This window comes from Engystomops pustulosus, chromosome 9, assembly GCF_040894005.1.
Source record: "Engystomops pustulosus chromosome 9, aEngPut4.maternal, whole genome shotgun sequence".
NCBI lineage: Eukaryota > Metazoa > Chordata > Amphibia > Anura > Leptodactylidae > Engystomops > Engystomops pustulosus.
In genome coordinates, this window is record NC_092419.1 from 87,078,169 (window position 1) to 87,099,308 (window position 21,140).

General features: G+C 38.6%; 1 protein-coding gene across 2 annotated transcripts in view; it reads left to right on the forward strand.

Moving 5' to 3' along the window:
- The window catches only part of BRINP1 (BMP/retinoic acid inducible neural specific 1), a 140,158-nt gene extending 128,638 nt beyond the window's left edge, over nt 1-11,520 (forward strand). For both annotated transcript variants that reach the window (XM_072125578.1, XM_072125577.1), the window contains 2 exons: nt 2,815-3,037; nt 7,411-11,520. In XM_072125578.1, the coding sequence (XP_071981679.1) occupies nt 2,815-3,037; nt 7,411-8,551 (1,364 nt within the window). In that variant the 3' untranslated portion in view covers nt 8,552-11,520. The remainder of the gene's footprint in view (nt 1-2,814; nt 3,038-7,410) is intronic.
- The last annotated feature ends 9,620 nt before the right edge of the window (nt 11,521-21,140 follow it).

Genomic DNA, 21,140 nt, shown 5'->3' on the forward strand with positions numbered 1-21,140 from the left:
GGGGAGGATCAGTGCTCCCTATGACATGTTGCTGCACCACCAGATCAATTTAAATGTCACCGTTACCATTTAGCATGAGAGGGTTCACTCAAACAACTATGGGGCACAAAAATGCATGGGGAGTCATAATGGGTGGATATATTTCTCCTAGGGTTTTGCCTTATATATATACTAGGCTCCAGAAAATATGTTGTATGTTGTAATGCAATAGGAAGAAAATTGGTCTTTTGTCAGACTGGGAAAGAGAAGGATGGGTGTCCTAATCCAAAGTCCCTCTCTGGTTTTTGCTGCACAATTGCCTGCACTTGCAGCAGTTGCATAAAAAGGTTCCCTCTCTCTAACTAACTGTGGTGTGATGCATGAGAGGTGGAGATTTCTGTGATGTTCCACATGAGAGTTGGAGTTGACCATGGTAGCCACGTGAGAGTTGGAGATGACTCTGATGTCCCGCAAGAGAACTGGAGGTGACTGATGTGCCGCATGAGAGATGAAGATGACAGTGGTAGCCACATGAGAGATGGAAATGACTGTGTTGTGCTGCATGAAAGCTGGAGATGACTGTGATGTGCCACATGAGAGATGGAAATGACTATGACGTGCCACATGAGAGATGGAAATGACTGTGATGTGCCACGTGAGAAATGGAGATGACTATGACATGCCACATGAGAGCTGGAATGACTATGACGTGCCACATGAGAGCTTGAGATGACCGTGGCATGTCACATGTGAGCTGGAGATGACTGTGATGTGCTACATGAGAGATAGGGATGACTGTGCAGTGCCACATGAGAGCTGGAGATGACTGTGGTAGCCACACTAGAGCTGGAGATGACTATGACGTGCTACATGAGAGCTGGAGATGACAGTGGAAGCCACATAAGAGCTGGAGAAGACAGTGGAAGCCACATGAGAGATGGAGACGACAGTGGAAGCCACATGAGAGATGGAGACGACAGTGGAAGCCACATGAGAGATGGAGACGACAGTGGAAGCCACATGAGAGATGGAGACGACAGTGGAAGCCACATGAGAGATGGAGACGACAGTGGAAGCCACATGAGAGATGGAGACGACAGTGGAAGCCACATGAGAGCTGAGACACCAAAGTCTGGGACAAGATACAAGATACTGTATAAGAGTGCATTTATGTTTTTGTGTACCTACGGTCTGGTAGGGAGGTTCTTGCTACTGTGCGGTATAGGAGTTTTGTTTTATGTTGTGCCGAAGAAAGGCTATTTTTTTGTTGGTATTTCTTTAATAAAGAAAGGTATTGTGCCCCTGTCCCAATCTGTTAAATCCTGTTTTCCTACCTCTGCCAAAAATAATCCGCCACTATGTACTGTATGAACTTTATATAATCAGCAGTCATATAGATAATGTTCTGTGAATTAGGGCCTAAAACACCTCCAACAAGAAAGGGTTGAAGTCCACATATATTAATAGTCCATATATCTTATATTAGATTTTTTTTTGTTTTAAGATTTAAAAATAAGTTGCTATCTAAGTACATTACATAACTGAGTCCATTCAACCTTCCGCTCCAAACAGCATGTTATGTCTACAGTATAAGCTTGAGAGTATAATTTTGAAGATCTCAATTTGAAAAAATTCTATAATGGAGAGGACAGGAGTTTGTAAGCAAGTCTTCTGTAATCAAAACATAAATAGACATAATTATCCTTCCATACTGAACACCAAAATCCTTCTCTCTTCTGAAGATTTGCATGGTTTGATAAATATAATCCCACAGGGAGGAGAATTCAAGGAAGAGGAGATAGTTTGCCAAGTGAAATGGCAGAATGTCAATGGAACAATCTTACGTTCTATGAGAAGGCAGGATATTGCAATTATTTTTCTCAATTGCACCCGTATATTCATGCTGTCAGTGTGGCACTCAGATGGCACACACATTTTACACTAAACATGATATGTTCCCGAGGAATATAAAATCGTAGTTGTACAATAGTAATAAAAGTTAGACCATAGCTATGCTATAGTTAACTGATCCGTCCTGGTTTAAACTGGTCTAAACTTGCTTGACCTGGTAGCGATCGCTTCTGGATCTACTAAAAGGCTGGAACCTCTAAGTATGTGAAGCTACAGAGCATTGGCAGGTTTAATAAATTCCCCCTATATGTTTCGTTGTATGAGACCCAGGAGCTACCGGATTCCTTTTAAATCTTGGGACACTTTGCTTGTAGCTAAAGAGGTCATTGGGCTTGGATGTAACAGCAAGAGACCTTTCACACATGCCCCATGGGATTTGATGGATAATAGGGGGTTTTATACCACCAAATATTTTCCGGATCAGAAAAGCAAGGTTTTGTTTTCATCCATTTCTGGATTAAAAAAATAACAAAAGTGATGATAAGTGCTGACCTCCAGGGGGGATAAATTATGCCTATTGTACTTTAGCTATTACACTGTGCATTTTAATGCATTTTAGTAAAGTATGGACTGACTTAGGCTTTAAAATCTTCGGACATTAATTTTTAATTTTTTTAATTTTACTACTTTGCTACTTTCATATATGACTCATACTGATGAACAATTATGAAGTCTATTGTGGCTATATCTCACAAAAAGTGCTAATTACATCTAATTGTTCTTATTATAATTGTACTTAGCCTTTGCTTATGGGTTGTCTACTGCATGTCGACAAATTAAAAAATCATCATCATCATTCTGTTTTCATTGTCATTTGTGTGTCCATAATTGGCTTCCTTGCTGTGGATGTCCTACTTGTTTTTTTACTTTTTTTTTTGCAATGATATTTCTATATAAAATGGATCTTCTCTTATACTTCTACAGATGAGTTCAAATCCTTCATGAGACGCTTACCCAGCAGCCACTTTTTAAGCATTGGAGCCATTCACCAGCACTGGGGAAATGATTGGGAATTACAAAATCGTTATAAACTACTACAAAGTTCACTCGAAATACAACGGCAAAAGATGCAGCATACAGCACGAAAGTTATTTGGCCTTAGCTTACGATGTCGACACAATCCCAATCACCAGCTGCCGAGAGAAAGGTAACTATGTAAACAACGTAAAAGAAAGACATTGGTTCTACAAATGTAGTCTTTGACGGTTTTCCAGTAAATAGTACATACGGTGGGCGTGGCTTTCCCATTGCCGCTTCATTCTACTATCCCACTCTCCACCCTCTTATCCTGAAAGCCAACTTGGGGCTTTTACATGTCTTTTTCTTCAGGAAACTAGTAGACAATGCATGTTACATTGGCTCCGATATCTGGACATACGTCTGAACTAATCCTTTACTTGAAGGATTGTGGAATGCTTGACTCGTAGAATGCAGTTTTCACTACACTTACTTTTTTTCCAACTTACAATTTTTATCAAGGTTTTCAGTTTTATAGACAATACAGTGATAGAGAAATAATGATCAGATCAACCTGGCCTCAAAGGGCCTGAATACCCATGTTAGAGTAGTTCATGAATAGTGTCAATTAAAAGCAAATGTATTGTTACTGGTACTTCGTTCATGACATTCCATCCACTATGTAAGTCTAAGGAGGCATACCATATCGGCAACGAGATCCATGGTTAGCTGGCAAAAAAAGATGCTTCAGGTCGGGATTAAAATGCATAAAAAACATATATTGTCAATATCGTCAACTAAAAGGTAGGCGGGGGAAAAGATAAGTAGGGTGGGGGAGCCCATGAGCTTAGGATCTTTTCATCAGTAGAACACTTACAGGAGCTATTAATTGTCAGCACCAAAATCCCACAACGACCAAGTTTCTCGAAACTTCTCTACAGAGTTATTCTACACTTACTTTTTTATGTGCATCTTTCATTGTAATAGATGGAAATATAGGCATATTTAAAAAAAAAAAGAAAAATAGGTAAATTAAATATTTTCTATTAAAAAGGTTTTGCCTAAAATTATGAGAATAAGGGTCTCTATTTGTAGCATAAATTAAGAGGCATGCTGCTGTCAGGATTGGAAGTAGTGGATCCTCTGGACCACCGCAGACAATGACGGAATCTAAGTGGTACCCGGTTTTCACCAGAGCGGGTTGGACTTGGTGCGGCTTGGTACCACTAGGTCATTCCACAGGCGCGACTTTGTCCGCAGTGGCAGCCAAGGCGTAGTACAGTCAGGCAAACTTGTGGTCGGCAACAGGCAGGAGGTTGAGACAAGCAGCACAGGATTGGAATCGGGGACATAGCAGTAGGTCAGGACATGCCCCACGGAATAGGAGTCGTGGACGTAGCAGAAGGTCAGAACGGGCAGCAAAGGAGCGAGGTCAGGAACGGAATCGGGGTCACATCGGGAAATCAGGGTAATCGCACAGGGCATCAGGAAAGCTTTCTCTAAAGCTATGAGGCACAAAGATCCGACAGGGGACAGAGGAAGGGGCAAGAATTTATCTTGGCAGGCGGTCAGTACCAATTATCGGCATTATAGATTTGCTGTAACAATAATCTACAGCTGTAGCTTTAAAAGAGATCTACCATCAGAATCCATCATGATAAATCAGGGACACTTACTTAAATTACACTAATTAGCCAGAAGGGCTCTGGGGGGCGTTACAAAGAGCCTCTCAGTGCTGCAGAAGCACTTCCACACTCCCACTGTGTGAGATTACAGCAGGTAGGGGAGAAGTACTGCAGAAACAGGGGGAAGGGTGATTCATTCTGCTGCACAGTATAACAGCTTGTGAAGCCAGAGCATAGATGGGCACCCCCAGAGCCGTTCTGGCTAATAAGTATAATTTAAAAATGTATTTTAGAATAAAGGACCTAACCAATATAAGACGATTACCACAGTCCCCGTGCCTGGAGCTATTAGTAAGTGTTTCAGGTTTATCCATGCTTCATTTTTATTGTAGATTTTGGTTAACATTTTTTACATATATTCACAATTATAATTTTATATAAAAGACTTCCAATTTTAAGGGTCCCATCTGCAGATAATCATCTGCATATGATTCTTCACTTAAAGGAATTTTTCCAAGTTTAGACATTAACCCCTATCTACAGGATAGGGAATAAGAAGGTGATTGCTGGGGACTTAATGTTGGGAGCCCCATCAGTCACAAGATTGGAACTCGTAATCTGGAGCCTGTCTGTGGGGGTCTTGTGATCAGTAGGGGTCCCAGCAGTTGGGCCCACACTGATCAGCTAGTATTTTCCTTTCCTGGGGATAGGGAAGACTGCTAAACTTGGGACAAACCCAACCTACATTTCACCCAATTTCTATATTTCCTAAATGAACAATATTGTCCTATCTCATAAAAATTTAGGGAGACTGTAGTAACATGGATAGTATTCGCAGCAAACTAAGAATGTATCTTCTTCCCTCGTTAAAGATAACTCATTTATGTGATTTAAAAAGAGATGGTGACCTATCCACTTGTGTAATTGTATTCAGACAGGCTGCGTGTTATGGCGCCTCATTAGAATAATTTATGGGAGTTATTCCAAAGCCAAAAAAATTAGAATGAGAAAACTGTAATAACTTCAAGCTTAATTCAAACTAATGGAAAAAAAAATCATGTTCTCTTTGCCAACCTGCTTTTTCACACAATAATTGTCATATCCTTTTAATATCACAATTTGCTTCATTTCACTTGTCAGTACGTTTAACATGTATTCCGTTTTGTAAATCAATATCAAGAAGGAGAACTTTGCTTTGATCTTTAAGCTCTAACATTTGCCCAACTACTAGAAATAAATGTGCCAATTGCTTCCTAAGAGATTTACCGTCATAATAGACACTAAGATTATTACAATTAACCAAACTGGGGTTGAACTAAATAAATCTCTTGATAAAAATAAGAACACATTGGGACACATTTACTAAGGGCTTTGCGCCGGGTTTCTGTCTTTGGAGCTTGCACATGTTTTGTGTCGCGGCTGCATTGTTTCTGACAAGACAGAAAAATGTGCACCTAAAAGGGCATTTTAGTGCTTAGTCAGCCCACATTTACTAATAGTAAGGCAAACTGCACTACACTCAGTTTACCTTACTATCGAGCAGCGGTGAGACGATCTCGTCTTCATGCATGTGGCGCGAGCAGCACGCGCCCTTTGTGCAGCAATTGTGCGCCACATTTCTGTCTGACTTGCTGACATAAACGTGGCACCGGAATGCCCCTTTCTGTGCACGGGATTGTCACGCCATGTGTGCAACCAGTCTGCACATGTATTTATGTGCAGACTGCACCAGAATTCTAGGGCAAACTGCTTAGTAAATGTGCCCCATTGTATGTTAAAGTTGCACCTAAAAATGATGGTACACACTTTCCGAGCAGTGTCGTGTGCATCAGATTATTGAAGACCGTGCGCCAGTATTCAATAATCTGACGCACCCTGCAAATTTATGAGAAAAAAAAAATTGCAATGTACTGCAATGTAATTGGGAATTGGAAGTAAAAGATAATTTTTGTATTTGTTTTAATCTAAACTATAATTAACCCTTATAGTACCAGGCCCTTTTCTATTTCCATTTTTCAAACGTCTCATTCCAAAAGCGATAACTTTCTTTATTTTTCCATTTATGAGGGTGACTGATGTCTGTGGGACACATTGTACTTCCTATCTTTATATGCAATGATCTGGAAAGCTGAAAAATGATCTGCTGGGCTCTGTTTTTACGACTTTTGCTGTAAGGTCGAAATAACACATTCACTTTGTTCTTTGGGTCAGTCCGGTTATGACGATAACAACTGTACATCTTTTTTTTTTACTGTATGTCTTAAAGCCTTTATAAAAAAAAAAGAAAACTTTGAAAAATGCCTCTTATTTTGGAACCCATAACTTTTTCATTTCATCATATGGAGCTATAGAAGGTGTCATTTTTTGTGGGGTGAACTAATATTTTAATTAATTTTAAGAACTGTACACATTTTTCATCACTTTTACTATGGGTGGCAAAATGGTGAAAAACAGGCAATTTATTTTTTATTATGGTGTTCAGTGTTCACCGAATGGTATGATTATATTGACAGATCGATAATTATGACTTTGTTTTTGTTTTTTTTTTATTTTCCATGAGCTTTAAAGTAATAGGGATGATTTGAATTTCAAATTTTTTTAAAAATTTTTTTTCATGTCCCCTACTTTATTTTAGCCGTAGTGCTGTTGTATGTAGAGGGCTCAGATATTGAGCTTTTTTTCATATCGGGCAGCATGTGCCAGCTGTAACTAACAGATGACACTTTGCTGTAACTTTGATCGTGGGTTGTAACCCATTAGATGTCATACCTGAATATAAAAATGACATGTAGAAAATCCCCAATATTATACCAGAACCATTTTTGACCATGTTTTTTCTTCTTTATTATCTCCTTAATATTTGTGAGGAAATAAAACTCAAACACTTTCATGTTTTTCCCCAGTATTTGATTATTTTGTATTTGTGTTCTTGTTTTAGATCAATTCAACAGTGGCTGGCTCGAGTGCAGTCTCTCCTTTACTGCAATGAAAATGGTTTCTGGGGCACATTTTTGGAAAGTCAGCGTAGTTGTGTGTGCCATGGAGGCAGCATGCTTTGTCAGCGACCCATTCCATGCATTATAGGAGGCAACCAAAGCTGTGCAATGTGCAGTATGGCTAACATCTCACTATGTGGCTCATGTAACAAGGGCTACAAATTATACCGTGGTCGTTGTGAGCCACAGAATGTAGATTCAGAGCGTAGCGAGCAGTTTATAAGTCTGGAAACCGAGCTGGACTTTCAAGACCAGGAGCTCCGTTACCTATTGCAGAAGATGGACTCTCGCCTTCATGTGCACACAACTTTCATTAGTAATGAAATTCGATTAGATACCTATTTTGACCCACGCTGGAGAAAGAGAATGTCACTAACCCTAAAAAGCAACAAAAACCGTGTTGAGTTCCTCCACATGGTCATTGGAATGTCTATGCGTATCTGTCAGGCTAGGAACACCACTCTGGATCCAAGCTTCTTTGTATATGTCAACCCATTTAGTGGCAGCCATTCAGAAGGTTGGAGTATGCCTTTTGGAGAACATGGTTACCCAAGATGGGAGAAGACACGTCTTCAAAACAGTCAGTGTTTTAATTGGACTCTTCTCTTGGGAAATCGCTGGAAGACCTTTTTTGAAACTGTACACATTTACCTTCGCAGTCGCACACGTCTACCTTCCCTCCTGCGAAATGATACAGGACAAGGTCCAGTGGACTTGTCAGATCCTACAAAAAGGCAGTTTTACGTTAAGATATCTGAGGTCCAGCTATATGGTTACAGCTTAAGATTTAACCCAGATCTTTTACGTAGTGCAGTTCAACAAGTTAATCAGTCTTACTCCCAAGCTGGGCAGTTTTATTCTTCATCGTCTGTTATGTTGCTTATGTTGGACATTCGGGAAAGAATCAACCGCTTGGCTCCCCCAGCTGGACCAGGAAAACCCCAACTGGACCTCTTTTCCTGTATGCTGAAGCATCGTTTGAAGTTGACCAACAGTGAAATCATACGGGTCAATCATGCATTGGACTTGTACAACACTGAAATTCTGAAGCAACCTGATCATATGACAGTCAAATTATGTTAACCCTCCCATGCCTTCCTCTGAGTCAAAACATTTATTTTGGAAGCCCAGAGGTGAAAACTCTGAGGGAATTAGATATTTACTTTAATTACCTTAGAATCTACCTGATGACCTGACTATGATTATGCTGCAAACTGTAAAAAATGGAGTATAGTTACATACTTCCTTTTCTTACTCGTATTTTGAGGGTATGATCAGCTTTCATCCATTCAGGGTCTTCAGATTAGAAATCCGTTACATTATCATTAAGTGCTAAATCATTACGTTCTGACATTATTACAGTAGATGGAAGTTAGTGCAGCTTTTTTGTTTTGTTGTTTGATTAAACAAATAATGACCATTAAAAAAAAGGTATTGAGAAAGGAAAGATTTTTCAGATAATAGTTCACATTTAGAGATTTAATTGAATGGAAATTTGTCCGAATGCACATGATTGGGAGCAACTCGTAATAACACACATGTAAGTTGACCCGATCTCACCGACTGCACACCTTGACCAGAAGGGGTGTCCTTCGTACAGAAATATGATGCTGGCTGAACTGCAGCACCGGCACTGTAATAGTCAATACAGTGATGGCACTGAAATAAATTTATCTAGAAGGCGGGAAGTTGTTACATAAATTTTTGGTATAATGTAAGGATTATAGGGTGTGCAGTCCATTGGATCAGGTCAACTTACCGGCTATGTTTCTACATAGTACAGCACTAACCTTTACAAAGTTTCTGTTCAGGCTACCCCTGCATAAGAGCTTTTCCACATAATATCTGATAAGTATTCCACTGCTGAGCCCCCTACCAAGCATATAAACACATGTATCCTATATGAAGGATGATGTTGCTGTCCTATTCAGATTCTATGGGTCTGACCATGGATCCATTATATTAAATGAGATAGCAAAAACTTGCAGGACGGCAATTTATATCAGATTGGCTCCAGTTATAGCCTATAACCTCATTAATAAAATCACAGTGTGAAATATTTTTATTACATTCATTCAGCCGAGCTGATTTGTTAAGTAAATGTACAGAACAGGGCTATTTTAATAGAACCTAATAAATCATATGGCAGAATATAATCTATAGAAGTTCAGTTTGTGGAAACTATTTATTTTAGACCTCACCATGTTCTTAAGTTAAGAATTAAATATTTTTTTATATTGATTATATTTTTACTTGTAGCCCAAGACTTGTTTTAAAGTCCATATTAAAGAAACCTAAAGAAGACCCTTCCCATGTAAGCTCCAGCCATGTCATAGCCTTCCATCCAACATGAATTCTAAGGATAGATGTTTCTCTGTACTATTCAGTCGTGTTGTTCTACATTGCCATAAATAGGTCAATGATCCCTGACATTAGACTCAGTGAAGCCAGTTCATAGGTGTTATGGTTTCTGATGGCTAGAAAAGATGATATTCTATGTTTCGGGACCAACATAATCTGGGATGTTTCTGCAATTCATGATCATAATGTAGTCCATTTTACAGCCATTTCTACGCTTATTGACAAATGATAGTAAATCGGATACACCAGCATCTGTGTGGTTCTATAAAGCAAACAATGTGTAGATCATTTTGAAGTGGATGGAAGTATGTAGTCATACTCTATGTTAGCATGCTCATTTTCAGGTAGTGCCAAATATGTACTGATGTTCTAAAAAGAAAAAAACAGAGGCACAGTACCAAACTAATATAGACGTTTACAAAATGCACAATCCTTTTCGCTACATAAGTGTTATGCATTATGTCTCTTTGCCGTCCTTTTTTGTATCTAGATAAATTCAGCTTAAGGACATCTGACATCCAACAAGCAGTCCTTTAATCGATCCCCATGGCAGTTACCCATCAGTTCGGTCCACTGACAAATCCTCGAACAAGTCTACCAATCCCATAAACGTGTTCATGATGTGGGTTCACCCATACCAGAGTCAGACAATCACTGCCCTAGGAGGGGGAAGACGTGAGAGAAGCACACAGCTATGTTCATAACATAGCAAGTAGGACTGGGGAGAGATGCTTCAGAAATTTAGTGACCTCCTGCATGAGCCTTGAAAATACCAGCAGTAAAGGGAGTAAACTGCCATAAAAAAACAAACATTTACCCCCCTACAAGGGAGAGAATCTTTCTTTTCTGTATATTAAACTTGTAAAATGTAAAATATAAAAATGATAATAATGGTGATAATTATAAACCAAAAAGGAGGATGTCGAGCTACTAAATCTGCAAATGCCAGCATGTTCCTCCTTAATTATATAAAAGATTGACACACCAAGCTGAGACCTGACGGCATGGGATACTGGATGGCGTGTTGGGTGGGAGATGTGCCTATGATGGAAGAAAAACAAGCACATGCATACTCTACTATGATAACTAAGTAGAGCCCAGTGTAGAATGGAATGTCAAATAAGTAAATGCTAGAAAATACATTTTTGGTCCCTTATGTTGAGAGGCGATCGGGGAAGGTTTGAAACCCACAGTATCCATTGTTATAACTGAAACTGTTGACTGTTGTGGCATTCTAATATTCCCATGTCCGATAAGCCTAAAGCTTGATGAGTTCAGGTTAAAAAAAAAAAGATATCATCAAAATAGGGAAGATTGGTTAATTTTTTTACTAATACTTTTTGGGACCTTTTAATTAAGCCAACAATTGTTACTCGTCATATTTGTTTGGCTTGATATTAAGTTGTTTGGAGGGAGTCGAAATGTCAATGATGCTGTACATGTTTGCAGGGCAGCGGCTATTGAAATGACAATGAAGAATTCCTGGGAACTTAAATCAACAAAAACCCACAGGAGGTCCGTATGAGACCAGTGTGTTGTCTGATGACTCGGCTTCTGCAGTATACAAGATAAAAAAATGACATTATGCAATGAAAGATGAGTTCTCACAGTATGTTACCGAAAACTCAAAGCGACACATGTTATTGTGAAGGACATTAAAAAAAATGGAAAGAAGGAAGTTAGTAAAATGACATATTGTTTCTTGTTAATTATTGGTTTATTGGATCCTCGTTCCTATCAAAAAATGCTTTACATCGCAGCGAGAGCGAGAGAGAGGGAAGTAATCCCACCATAGACGCAAAGGAGGAATTAAGACAACTGATCTCTTATGTTGACTACAAGCAGCTTAAATATAGTTACACAAAGAAAGGAGCAACATTAAATAAAACTCATTTTAATATCCACTAGGATTATACATGAACAAAGTTTTAGAAGCTGCTATCAGGAATGTAGGACTTATACCTCTCTAGAAATTTGGTGTTCATTTTACTAAAATCTACATCATTTTATTGTTCCTCCTACTGTACTTGGTGAAGTAACAGTAACAAGCCTATTGTTAGAGACATATCCATGTCATGTTGCTCTCCCCTGGTGGCACTGGGGTCTTTAACATCCTAATTACATTTCTGATGCTAACCGTTAAATTGGGCATATGTAAACTGTAATGCAGGGTAAGATAACAGACTGCTTGGACTGGAACAGTGCACCCTGAGACTAAACCCCCTTCCCCGATGTCCCTGCTTAGTTACCCAGCCTACTCTACGCTGTATGAGACAACGGGTCAATGTTCCCTTCCTGCTGCAAATGTAGACAAAGCCAACACAATGCAAACAGCAAGTAATAGGCACCAAATACAGGGTCAGAACAAAAAGGAAAATGCAGCACAAAATCACAAGGCAAATACATAGTCAGAAAACGGGCAAAAGGCCAAAGACACCCGAATACAGAATGAACGCTATGTAGCAAACTAAAATACTTTAGCAGGCAAGGAAGAATTAACTAGCAACACTTAAATGAGAATCCCAGTCCAGAAGGGATTGAATCAGTTCTTTTACATCAGACAGGGCGGCAATGAGAGTGGTAAGAGATTCTGTTGATCACCGATGATTAAATGTTTGTAAACAAGAGTAGAGTTTACAGGAGACAAACAGGTAAGGTGTAACTCAATTAAGGCTGCTATAAAGGGATAAACTAGTGTTCAGACTAGTATGAACAGAGTGAAACAGTAGAAACATAGAAACATTTAGCGTGTCCTCAGCCATACTTTACAAAGAGAGAATAAAGCAGGCACAGATGATACACAAATTTAACATTAATAGTAAAAGAGCTTCTGCTCAAGTATCACACCATACAAATTAAGGAATGGAGGGCATGTATGGATATAGAAAAATAAATTAGTTCCCAATAACAAAATTTGTGTCCCCGTGAATTAGAGTTAATATCTGCCTGAAGTAGGAACACTTAAAATATCACTTTTATTATAAATATTAAAATAAAGACCACTCTTCAGCCATAGACTGATAATTTCAGGCTTTCAGTGTGTATATCAGAACAAAAATAGTTTTGTCTGAAATTTAATGTCTACACACTGAATAAAGTGCTGTTTTGATAGTGTTAAATGGTTCGTCGTGTGTGGCACCTAGCGAGATCACAATGAAGGTAGCTTGTGAGATCACGCTCTTCTTAGGTATCCAAACACACAACGAACTAAAGTGCTAGTATGAGGTGACAGTGATGCTACATGTCACCTTCTATTTCACTTATAGCACATCACCGAGTATTGTTCACCCATTGAATGCTGACTGTGTTTTGATCGGTCAGCATCCTAATCTACCTAACATGTTTAACACCTAAGTACACAATGTAGCCACAGGAAGAGATGACTGTCTAAAAAAGGGCTGAAATACTATTGCTTGGCGTTGATTGTAGCATATTCTTGCCAATTCATCTGCTCATGTAAAAGGACCCTAAAGGTATATCAAAAATATTTTGTATACTTTATTTTTTTTCATTTCTGTAAAATACTCTCTGTAATAGATATTATTTATGAGCAAAGAACCGGTAAGTGAGTAAAGTTTGCCTACTTTGCACATCCTGTATATCACAAAGAAGGACTAAATTGATACATTTATGACCTTAAAGCCTACGTAGCATTCTGAAGCCATTTTAAAAGTGCTCATTCTAAAATAAAAAATAACAAATGTTGCAAAGTAAAAATTCCCCTCTTCAATGAGACAGGGAGCGATATAATATATTTATTCAGAGTGGAATAACCAACCAGAGATAATTTCAGTTCCATGGTGAGATGGGAAAGAGACTTTTAAATCAAAAATTCTATGTTAAAACACAACAAATGGATGAGCAGGAAATTCAACAACATTTGTTGTTAGTTGTCATTGAGCCAACGTCACACTTAGAAAATTGAACTAAACACATTCTTAGAATGAAACTCAGTGTTTGAAAAGATGTGGTGTGAAGTGAACCTTGATTCTTCTGGATGTAAAACATTTGGAAATTGTTGAAAAAAAAACAGAATCATTCCAAAAATGTTATATAATATTACAAATAAAGACAGTGGCCCCTATTTATCAATAGTAGTGCACAGAGTGCCGTTTGCCTCACAAATGTGCAAGGTGTGGCAGATTATTGAATACTGGGGAATGGTTTTCAATCATCTGGCACAATTCTCTCCAGTCGCTGTATTAAATGTATCGCAAACTCCAACTAAGTACTAACACACCCCATTAGGTGCACATTTTTCCTGTATAGTCAGAGAAGGTGCAAGACACAAACTGGTGCACACACATTGTAAATACATGTTCAACCTCCAAAGAAATTTTAATTGTTAATCCTTGCTCCTCTGACAACCCAATATTTTGAAAATCCCATTGTCACTGGGACAAAAAAAACTTTGTCTGGCCCCGGGACTACCTGCCCTGTATACTTTTATTTGTAATACTTCAGTGCTATAGAAAAATGTCATGCAGGTGAAGAAGTAAATATATAGTCTATGGTAGGTTATAAAGTAGCTCAATACTGCAAAAATAAAAAGTAAAAATCGCAAGGCACTTCAAGTATACTGTTCACTACAGGAGAAAGAAGGAGCCGAAAAAGGTAAAAAGAAGATTTTTATGTGATGAAGTATATTCCAAAACTTAAAATAATCCCCTACATTATTCATTCCAAATTGTAGTTATGCTTTAAGTATACAGTCAGCGCTTCATTTATAACTGTGTGACAGGAACCTGTCTAATGCTTGCTAGTTACTGTGATAAGAATTCTTTGGCCTGATGAAGAGATCTTGTGTGACACAGTTCAAATAGTTTTCAAAAATTATTGGGGGGAAGCGGAATTTATCAAACACGCCAGCACTTGATGTTCCCTCTACCTTTTGATCGCACCAAATATATCAAGAGGCTCCGGCCTTTTAGTATATCACGGCATCCCCGACCAGTGCCGGCCCTCTGGTATAGCCCACTCCATGCTCATTTGCTGTGGAGGTCGTATAAGAGGGGAAATAGTCTAGTATAGAAAGCGTGTTTCCTGGGCTGATTCACTGTTGCTCCTTCCAAAATTATTTATATATAAAACAAAACAACAGACAAAAGGACGGTGCCTTGGGTTATCCCTTCATAGTAGATATGGAGTGTGGAAAAAAGGGGAGAGGAGGGCTCACAGCAGGGCTGCTCACCTTTTAGGTGAAATATTCCGCACAAGGGATCCAGTGGTACACTACAAGTTCCTGGCGTTCAGGTTTCAACGTCTTGGCTCTAATTGTACTAGGGTCACTGCCTCTGGTATTAAGATAAAGGCCAGAACCCCCAAAATACCACAACAGTCCGGTGGAATGAACAAACGGAAGAGAAAAATATATCTATATAACCAGAATGGGTGGCGCTGACTCTGAGTACTATCTTGTACTGGAGGGTTTATATCAATGATGCATCAATTGACTCTTCCCCAAAAAAAATTATAAAATTGCTTTATTCATAAAAAGTAATAAAATTTCCAAAATGATAAAATTAAGTAACTTACAATTGAGTGCAATTAGTCATGTCCTCGTAACGTGTTTCGTGGTCCTGCCCCTTTCTCAAAAACAAATGGACTAGTGTATGGGATACAAACAGGCATATATAAAGGTCCTAATAAAGGACCCCGAAACGCATCACAAGTACATGACTAATTTCACTCAATTGTAAGTTACTTCATTTTGGAAATTTTGGAAATTTTATTACCTTTTATGAATAAAGCAATTTTATAATTTCTTTGGAGAAGAGTCAATTGATGCATCATTGATGTAGACACTCCAGTAAAAGATAGTACTTAGAGGCAGCGCCACCCATTCTGGTGATATAGATATATTTTTCTCTTCCGTTTGTAAAATTATTTATAGAGAGAAACAACATGAAAAAGAAAATGGAGAAATTGACACATGAAATACCAGAATGGAACACATGGGACAATTTTGTTTTAGATTTGTTACTTGTTACATGTAGCTTAACAATATTATAGCGACTACATAAAACGTGTCTTGTATTTTGGGGGGTGTTTTGAGGTTGTTACTGTTTCTATGGCATTGTTTCTGGTATTTATCTAAATAGGCTTATATAAAAGGGAAAAAGCCATATCACATGCAAAGAGGGTCTAAAGGGTTAAAATTATTGGGGTTCTAGATATAACAAGCCATCTGGGTCATAATGCACAATAGACCTTATTACAGATTTTTCTTATAGATATCCAGCAATTTACTTTTGTAAAATATATTGTATAATAGTTTAGTATTGAAAGGCGTTCGGGGAGATCTCGTGTCAGCATGGTGCACTGAACATAAAACAACCCTATGTACCTGAAAGGTTTATTTATGCATCTTTATATTTATAGTAATTAGCTGCTTAGAAAACTCCAACAATAAGATTGGTTCTGTGTGATTGCAATTACTCTGGATGCAAATCAACCTAATATGTATGTTAAAAGCTGTAAGAAAAGAAATATATTTAGTATAACTTCTCTCCCAAACTGAAAATTACCTCATTCAGATTATATAATTTGAGATATGCCACAAAAGCATACAAATCTAAGTGATATACAGTCCTGCATAATTTTGACAAGTGTGAATTTTCTATTTAGTCTGAAATAGATCTCAAAATATGAATCCCATATACACACAATAACAATAAAATAAAACCTCATAAATGTAATTTTGGGGAACATATGTTTTTTTCACAAAATGTATTGCTTCAGTACTGAAATCTTAGTTTTATGGTTATGCATATAAAAAAACATAGATAAAATAAAGAGAGTTTTTCAGGTATATGAAATAATGGGTCACTCGAGCTTCGAATGCTAAATAACAACCCAACGAAATGATAATTAAGGGGAACCTGTAATCAGGAAGGTCATTTTTACATGATGACAGGTCCTAATAACCTCTGGCATGTTGATATAGAATATGCCTTTGTGGTGCATCTGAATAAATCCAATGCTTTTTAATAATTTCTTTACATTACCTGGCCAGCAGTGCGTGATGAGTCCCAGAGACAGTTCAGAGACAGTTCAGATGGCACGAGTTGTTTTCTACTCATTTTTTCTCCTCTCCTCATTCTCACTCATTGCCCTCCCTCTCCCTCAGCCTGTCCCCTGCTCCCTCTTGGTTACATCAGCTCATTGCCATAATCAATACTCATTTATATACACTCACCGGCCACTTTATTAGGTACACCATGCTAGTAACAGGTTGGACCCCCTTTTGCCTTCAGAACTGCCTCAATTCTTCGTGGCATAGATTCAACAAGGTGCTGGAAGCATTCCTCAGAGATTTTGGTCCATATTGACATGATGGCATCACACAGTTGCCGCAGATTTGTCGGCTGCACATCCATGATGCGAATCTCCCGTTCCACCACATCCCAATGATGCTCTATTGGATTGAGATCTGGTGACTGTGGAGGCCATTTGAGTACAGTGACCTCATTGTCATGTTCAAGAAACCAGTCTGAGATGATTCCAGCTTTATGACATGGCGCATTATCCTGCTGAAAGAAGCCATCAGATGTTGGGTACATTGTGGTCATAAAGGGATGGACATGGTCAGCAACAATACATCCGGTAGGCTGTGGCGTTGCAACGATGCTCAATTGGTACCAAGGGGCCCAAAGAGTGCCAAGAAAATATTCCCCACACCATGACACCACCACCACCAGCCTGAACCGTTGATACAAGGCAGGATGGATCCATGCTTTCATGTTGTTGACGCCAAATTCTGATCCTACCATCCGAATGTCACTGCAGAAATCGAGACTCCTCAGACCAGGCAACGTTTTTCCAATCTTCTACTGTCCAATTTCGATGAGCTTGTGCAAATTATAGCCTCAGTTTCCTGTTCTTAGCTGAAAGGAGTGGCACCCGGTGTGGTCTTCTGCTGCTGTAGCCCATCTGCCTCAAAGTTCGACGTACTGTGCGTTCAGAGATGCTCTTCTGCCTACCTTGGTTGTAACGGGTGGCGATTTGAGTCACTGTTGCCTTTCTATCAGCTCAAACCAGTCTGCCCATTCTCCTCTGACCTCTGGCATCAACAAGGCATTTCTGCCCACAGAACTGCCGCTCACTGGATGTTTTTCCTTTTTCGGATCATTCTCTGTAAACCCTAGAGATGGTTGTGCATGAAAATCCTAGTAGATCAGCAGTTTCTGAAATACTCAGACCAGCCCTTCTGGCACTAACAACCATGCCACGTTCAAAGGGACTCAAATCACCTTTCTTCCCCATACTGATGCTCGGTTTGAACTGCAGGAGATTGTCTTGACCATGTCTACATGCCTAAATGCACTGAGTTGCCGCCATGTGATTGGCTGATTAGAAATTAATTGTTAACGAGCAGTTGGACAGGTGTACCTAATAAAGTGGCCGGTGAGTGTATATATATATATATATATATATATATATATATATATATATATATACACACACACAGTACAGAACAAAAGTTTGGACACACTTACTCATTCAGAGAATTGTAGGTTCACACTGAAGGCATCAAAAATATGAATTAAGACATGTGGAATTACGTAATTAACAAAAAAGTATAAAACAGCAGAAAATATGTCTTATAGCTTCAAGAGGTAGTCACCTCACAGGTGCCCTGTCAGCGGTTATAAGTGGGATTTCTTACCTTATAGAAGGGGTTGGTACTATCAGTTGTGTTGTGCAGAAGTCAGGTGGATACACAGCTGATAGCCCTACTGAATAGACTGTTAGGCCCCTTCCACACTTGCGTTGCAGATCACGTCAGAGTTTGATCAGGGTGCGATCAGTGTTTGGTCAGTGAAAAACGCACATTTTTCATCAGAGTTCAATCAGTTTTCAGTCAGAGTTTGTTCAGTGTCTCAGTTTTTCATGCGCGTTTTTTATGCAATTTCAATGCGTTTTTCACACGCATTTTCTGGACTCAGGACTTAGCTCTATCTTTTCTATGGCAACTGATGCGTGAAAAACGCATTGCACTTGCAAGTGTCTCAGAGTGCAATGCGTTTTTGATGCATCTCCATAGACTTGTATGGTGCGTTTTTCACGCGCGTGACTTGCAAAAAAAAAATGTGCGTGTGTGCGTGAAAAAAAATGCAAGTCTGAAAAGACCCATTGGTTACAGAGTGCAATGCAAGTTCTGCGCGTCAAAAGCACGTGCAGAAAACGCGCGTGAAAAACGCAAGTGTGAAAGGGGCCTAAGAATTTGTATTATGGCTAGAAAAAGTGACCTTCTTTTACGTAGTGCAGTTCAACAAGTTAATCAGTCTTACTCCCAAGCTGGGCAGTTTTATTCTTCATCGTCTGTTATGTTGCTTATGTTGGACATTCGGGAAAGAATCAACCGCTTGGCTCCCCCAGCTGGACCAGGAAAACCCCAACTGGACCTCTTTTCCTGTATGCTGAAGCATCGTTTGAAGTTGACCAACAGTGAAATCATACGGGTCAATCATGCATTGGACTTGTACAACACTGAAATTCTGAAGCAACCTGATCATATGACAGTCAAATTATGTTAACCCTCCCATGCCTTCCTCTGAGTCAAAACATTTATTTTGGAAGCCCAGAGGTGAAAACTCTGAGGGAATTAGATATTTACTTTAATTACCTTAGAATCTACCTGATGACCTGACTATGATTATGCTGCAAACTGTAAAAAATGGAGTATATTTACATACTTCCTTTTCTTACTCGTATTTTGAGGGTATGATCAGCTTTCATCCATTCAGGGTCTTCAGATTAGAAATCCGTTACATTATCATTAAGTGCTAAATCATTACGTTCTGACATTATTACAGTAGATGGAAGTTAGTGCAGCTTTTTTGTTTTGTTGTTTGATTAAACAAATAATGACCATTAAAAAAAAGGTATTGAGAAAGGAAAGATTTTTCAGATAATAGTTCACATTTAGAGATTTAATTGAATGGAAATTTGTCCGAATGCACATGATTGGGAGCAACTCGTAATAACACACATGTAAGTTGACCCGATCTCACCGACTGCACACCTTGACCAGAAGGGGTGTCCTTCGTACAGAAATATGATGCTGGCTGAACTGCAGCACCGGCACTGTAATAGTCAATACAGTGATGGCACTGAAATAAATTTATCTAGAAGGCGGGAAGTTGTTACATAAATTTTTGGTATAATGTAAGGATTATAGGGTGTGCAGTCCATTGGATCAGGTCAACTTACCGGCTATGTTTCTACATAGTACAGCACTAACCTTTACAAAGTTTCTGTTCAGGCTACCCCTGCATAAGAGCTTTTCCACATAATATCTGATAAGTATTCCACTGCTGAGCCCCCTACCAAGCATATAAACACATGTATCCTATATGAAGGATGATGTTGCTGTCCTATTCAGATTCTATGGGTCTGACCATGGATCCATTATATTAAATGAGATAGCAAAAACTTGCAGGACGGCAATTTATATCAGATTGGCTCCAGTTATAGCCTATAACCTCATTAATAAAATCACAGTGTGAAATATTTTTATTACATTCATTCAGCCGAGCTGATTTGTTAAGTAAATGTACAGAACAGGGCTATTTTAATAGAACCTAATAAATCATATGGCAGAATATAATCTATAGAAGTTCAGTTTGTGGAAACTATTTATTTTAGACCTCACCATGTTCTTAAGTTAAGAATTAAATATTTTTTTATATTGATTATATTTTTACTTGTAGCCCAAGACTTGTTTTAAAGTCCATATTAAAGAAACCTAAAGAAGACCCTTCCCATGTAAGCTCCAGCCATGTCATAGCCTTCCATCCAACATGAATTCTAAGGATAGATGTTTCTCTGTACTATTCAGTCGTGTTGTTCTACATTGCCATAAATAGGTCAATGATCCCTGACATTAGACTCAGTGAAGCCAGTTCATAGGTGTTATGGTTTCTGATGGCTAGAAAAGATGATATTCTATGTTTCGGGACCAACATAATCTGGGATGTTTCTGCAATTCATGATCATAATGTAGTCCATTTTACAGCCATTTCTACGCTTATTGACAAATGATAGTAAATCGGATACACCAGCATCTGTGTGGTTCTATAAAGCAAACAATGTGTAGATCATTTTGAAGTGGATGGAAGTATGTAGTCATACTCTATGTTAGCATGCTCATTTTCAGGTAGTGCCAAATATGTACTGATGTTCTAAAAAGAAAAAAACAGAGGCACAGTACCAAACTAATATAGACGTTTACAAAATGCACAATCCTTTTCGCTACATAAGTGTTATGCATTATGTCTCTTTGCCGTCCTTTTTTGTATCTAGATAA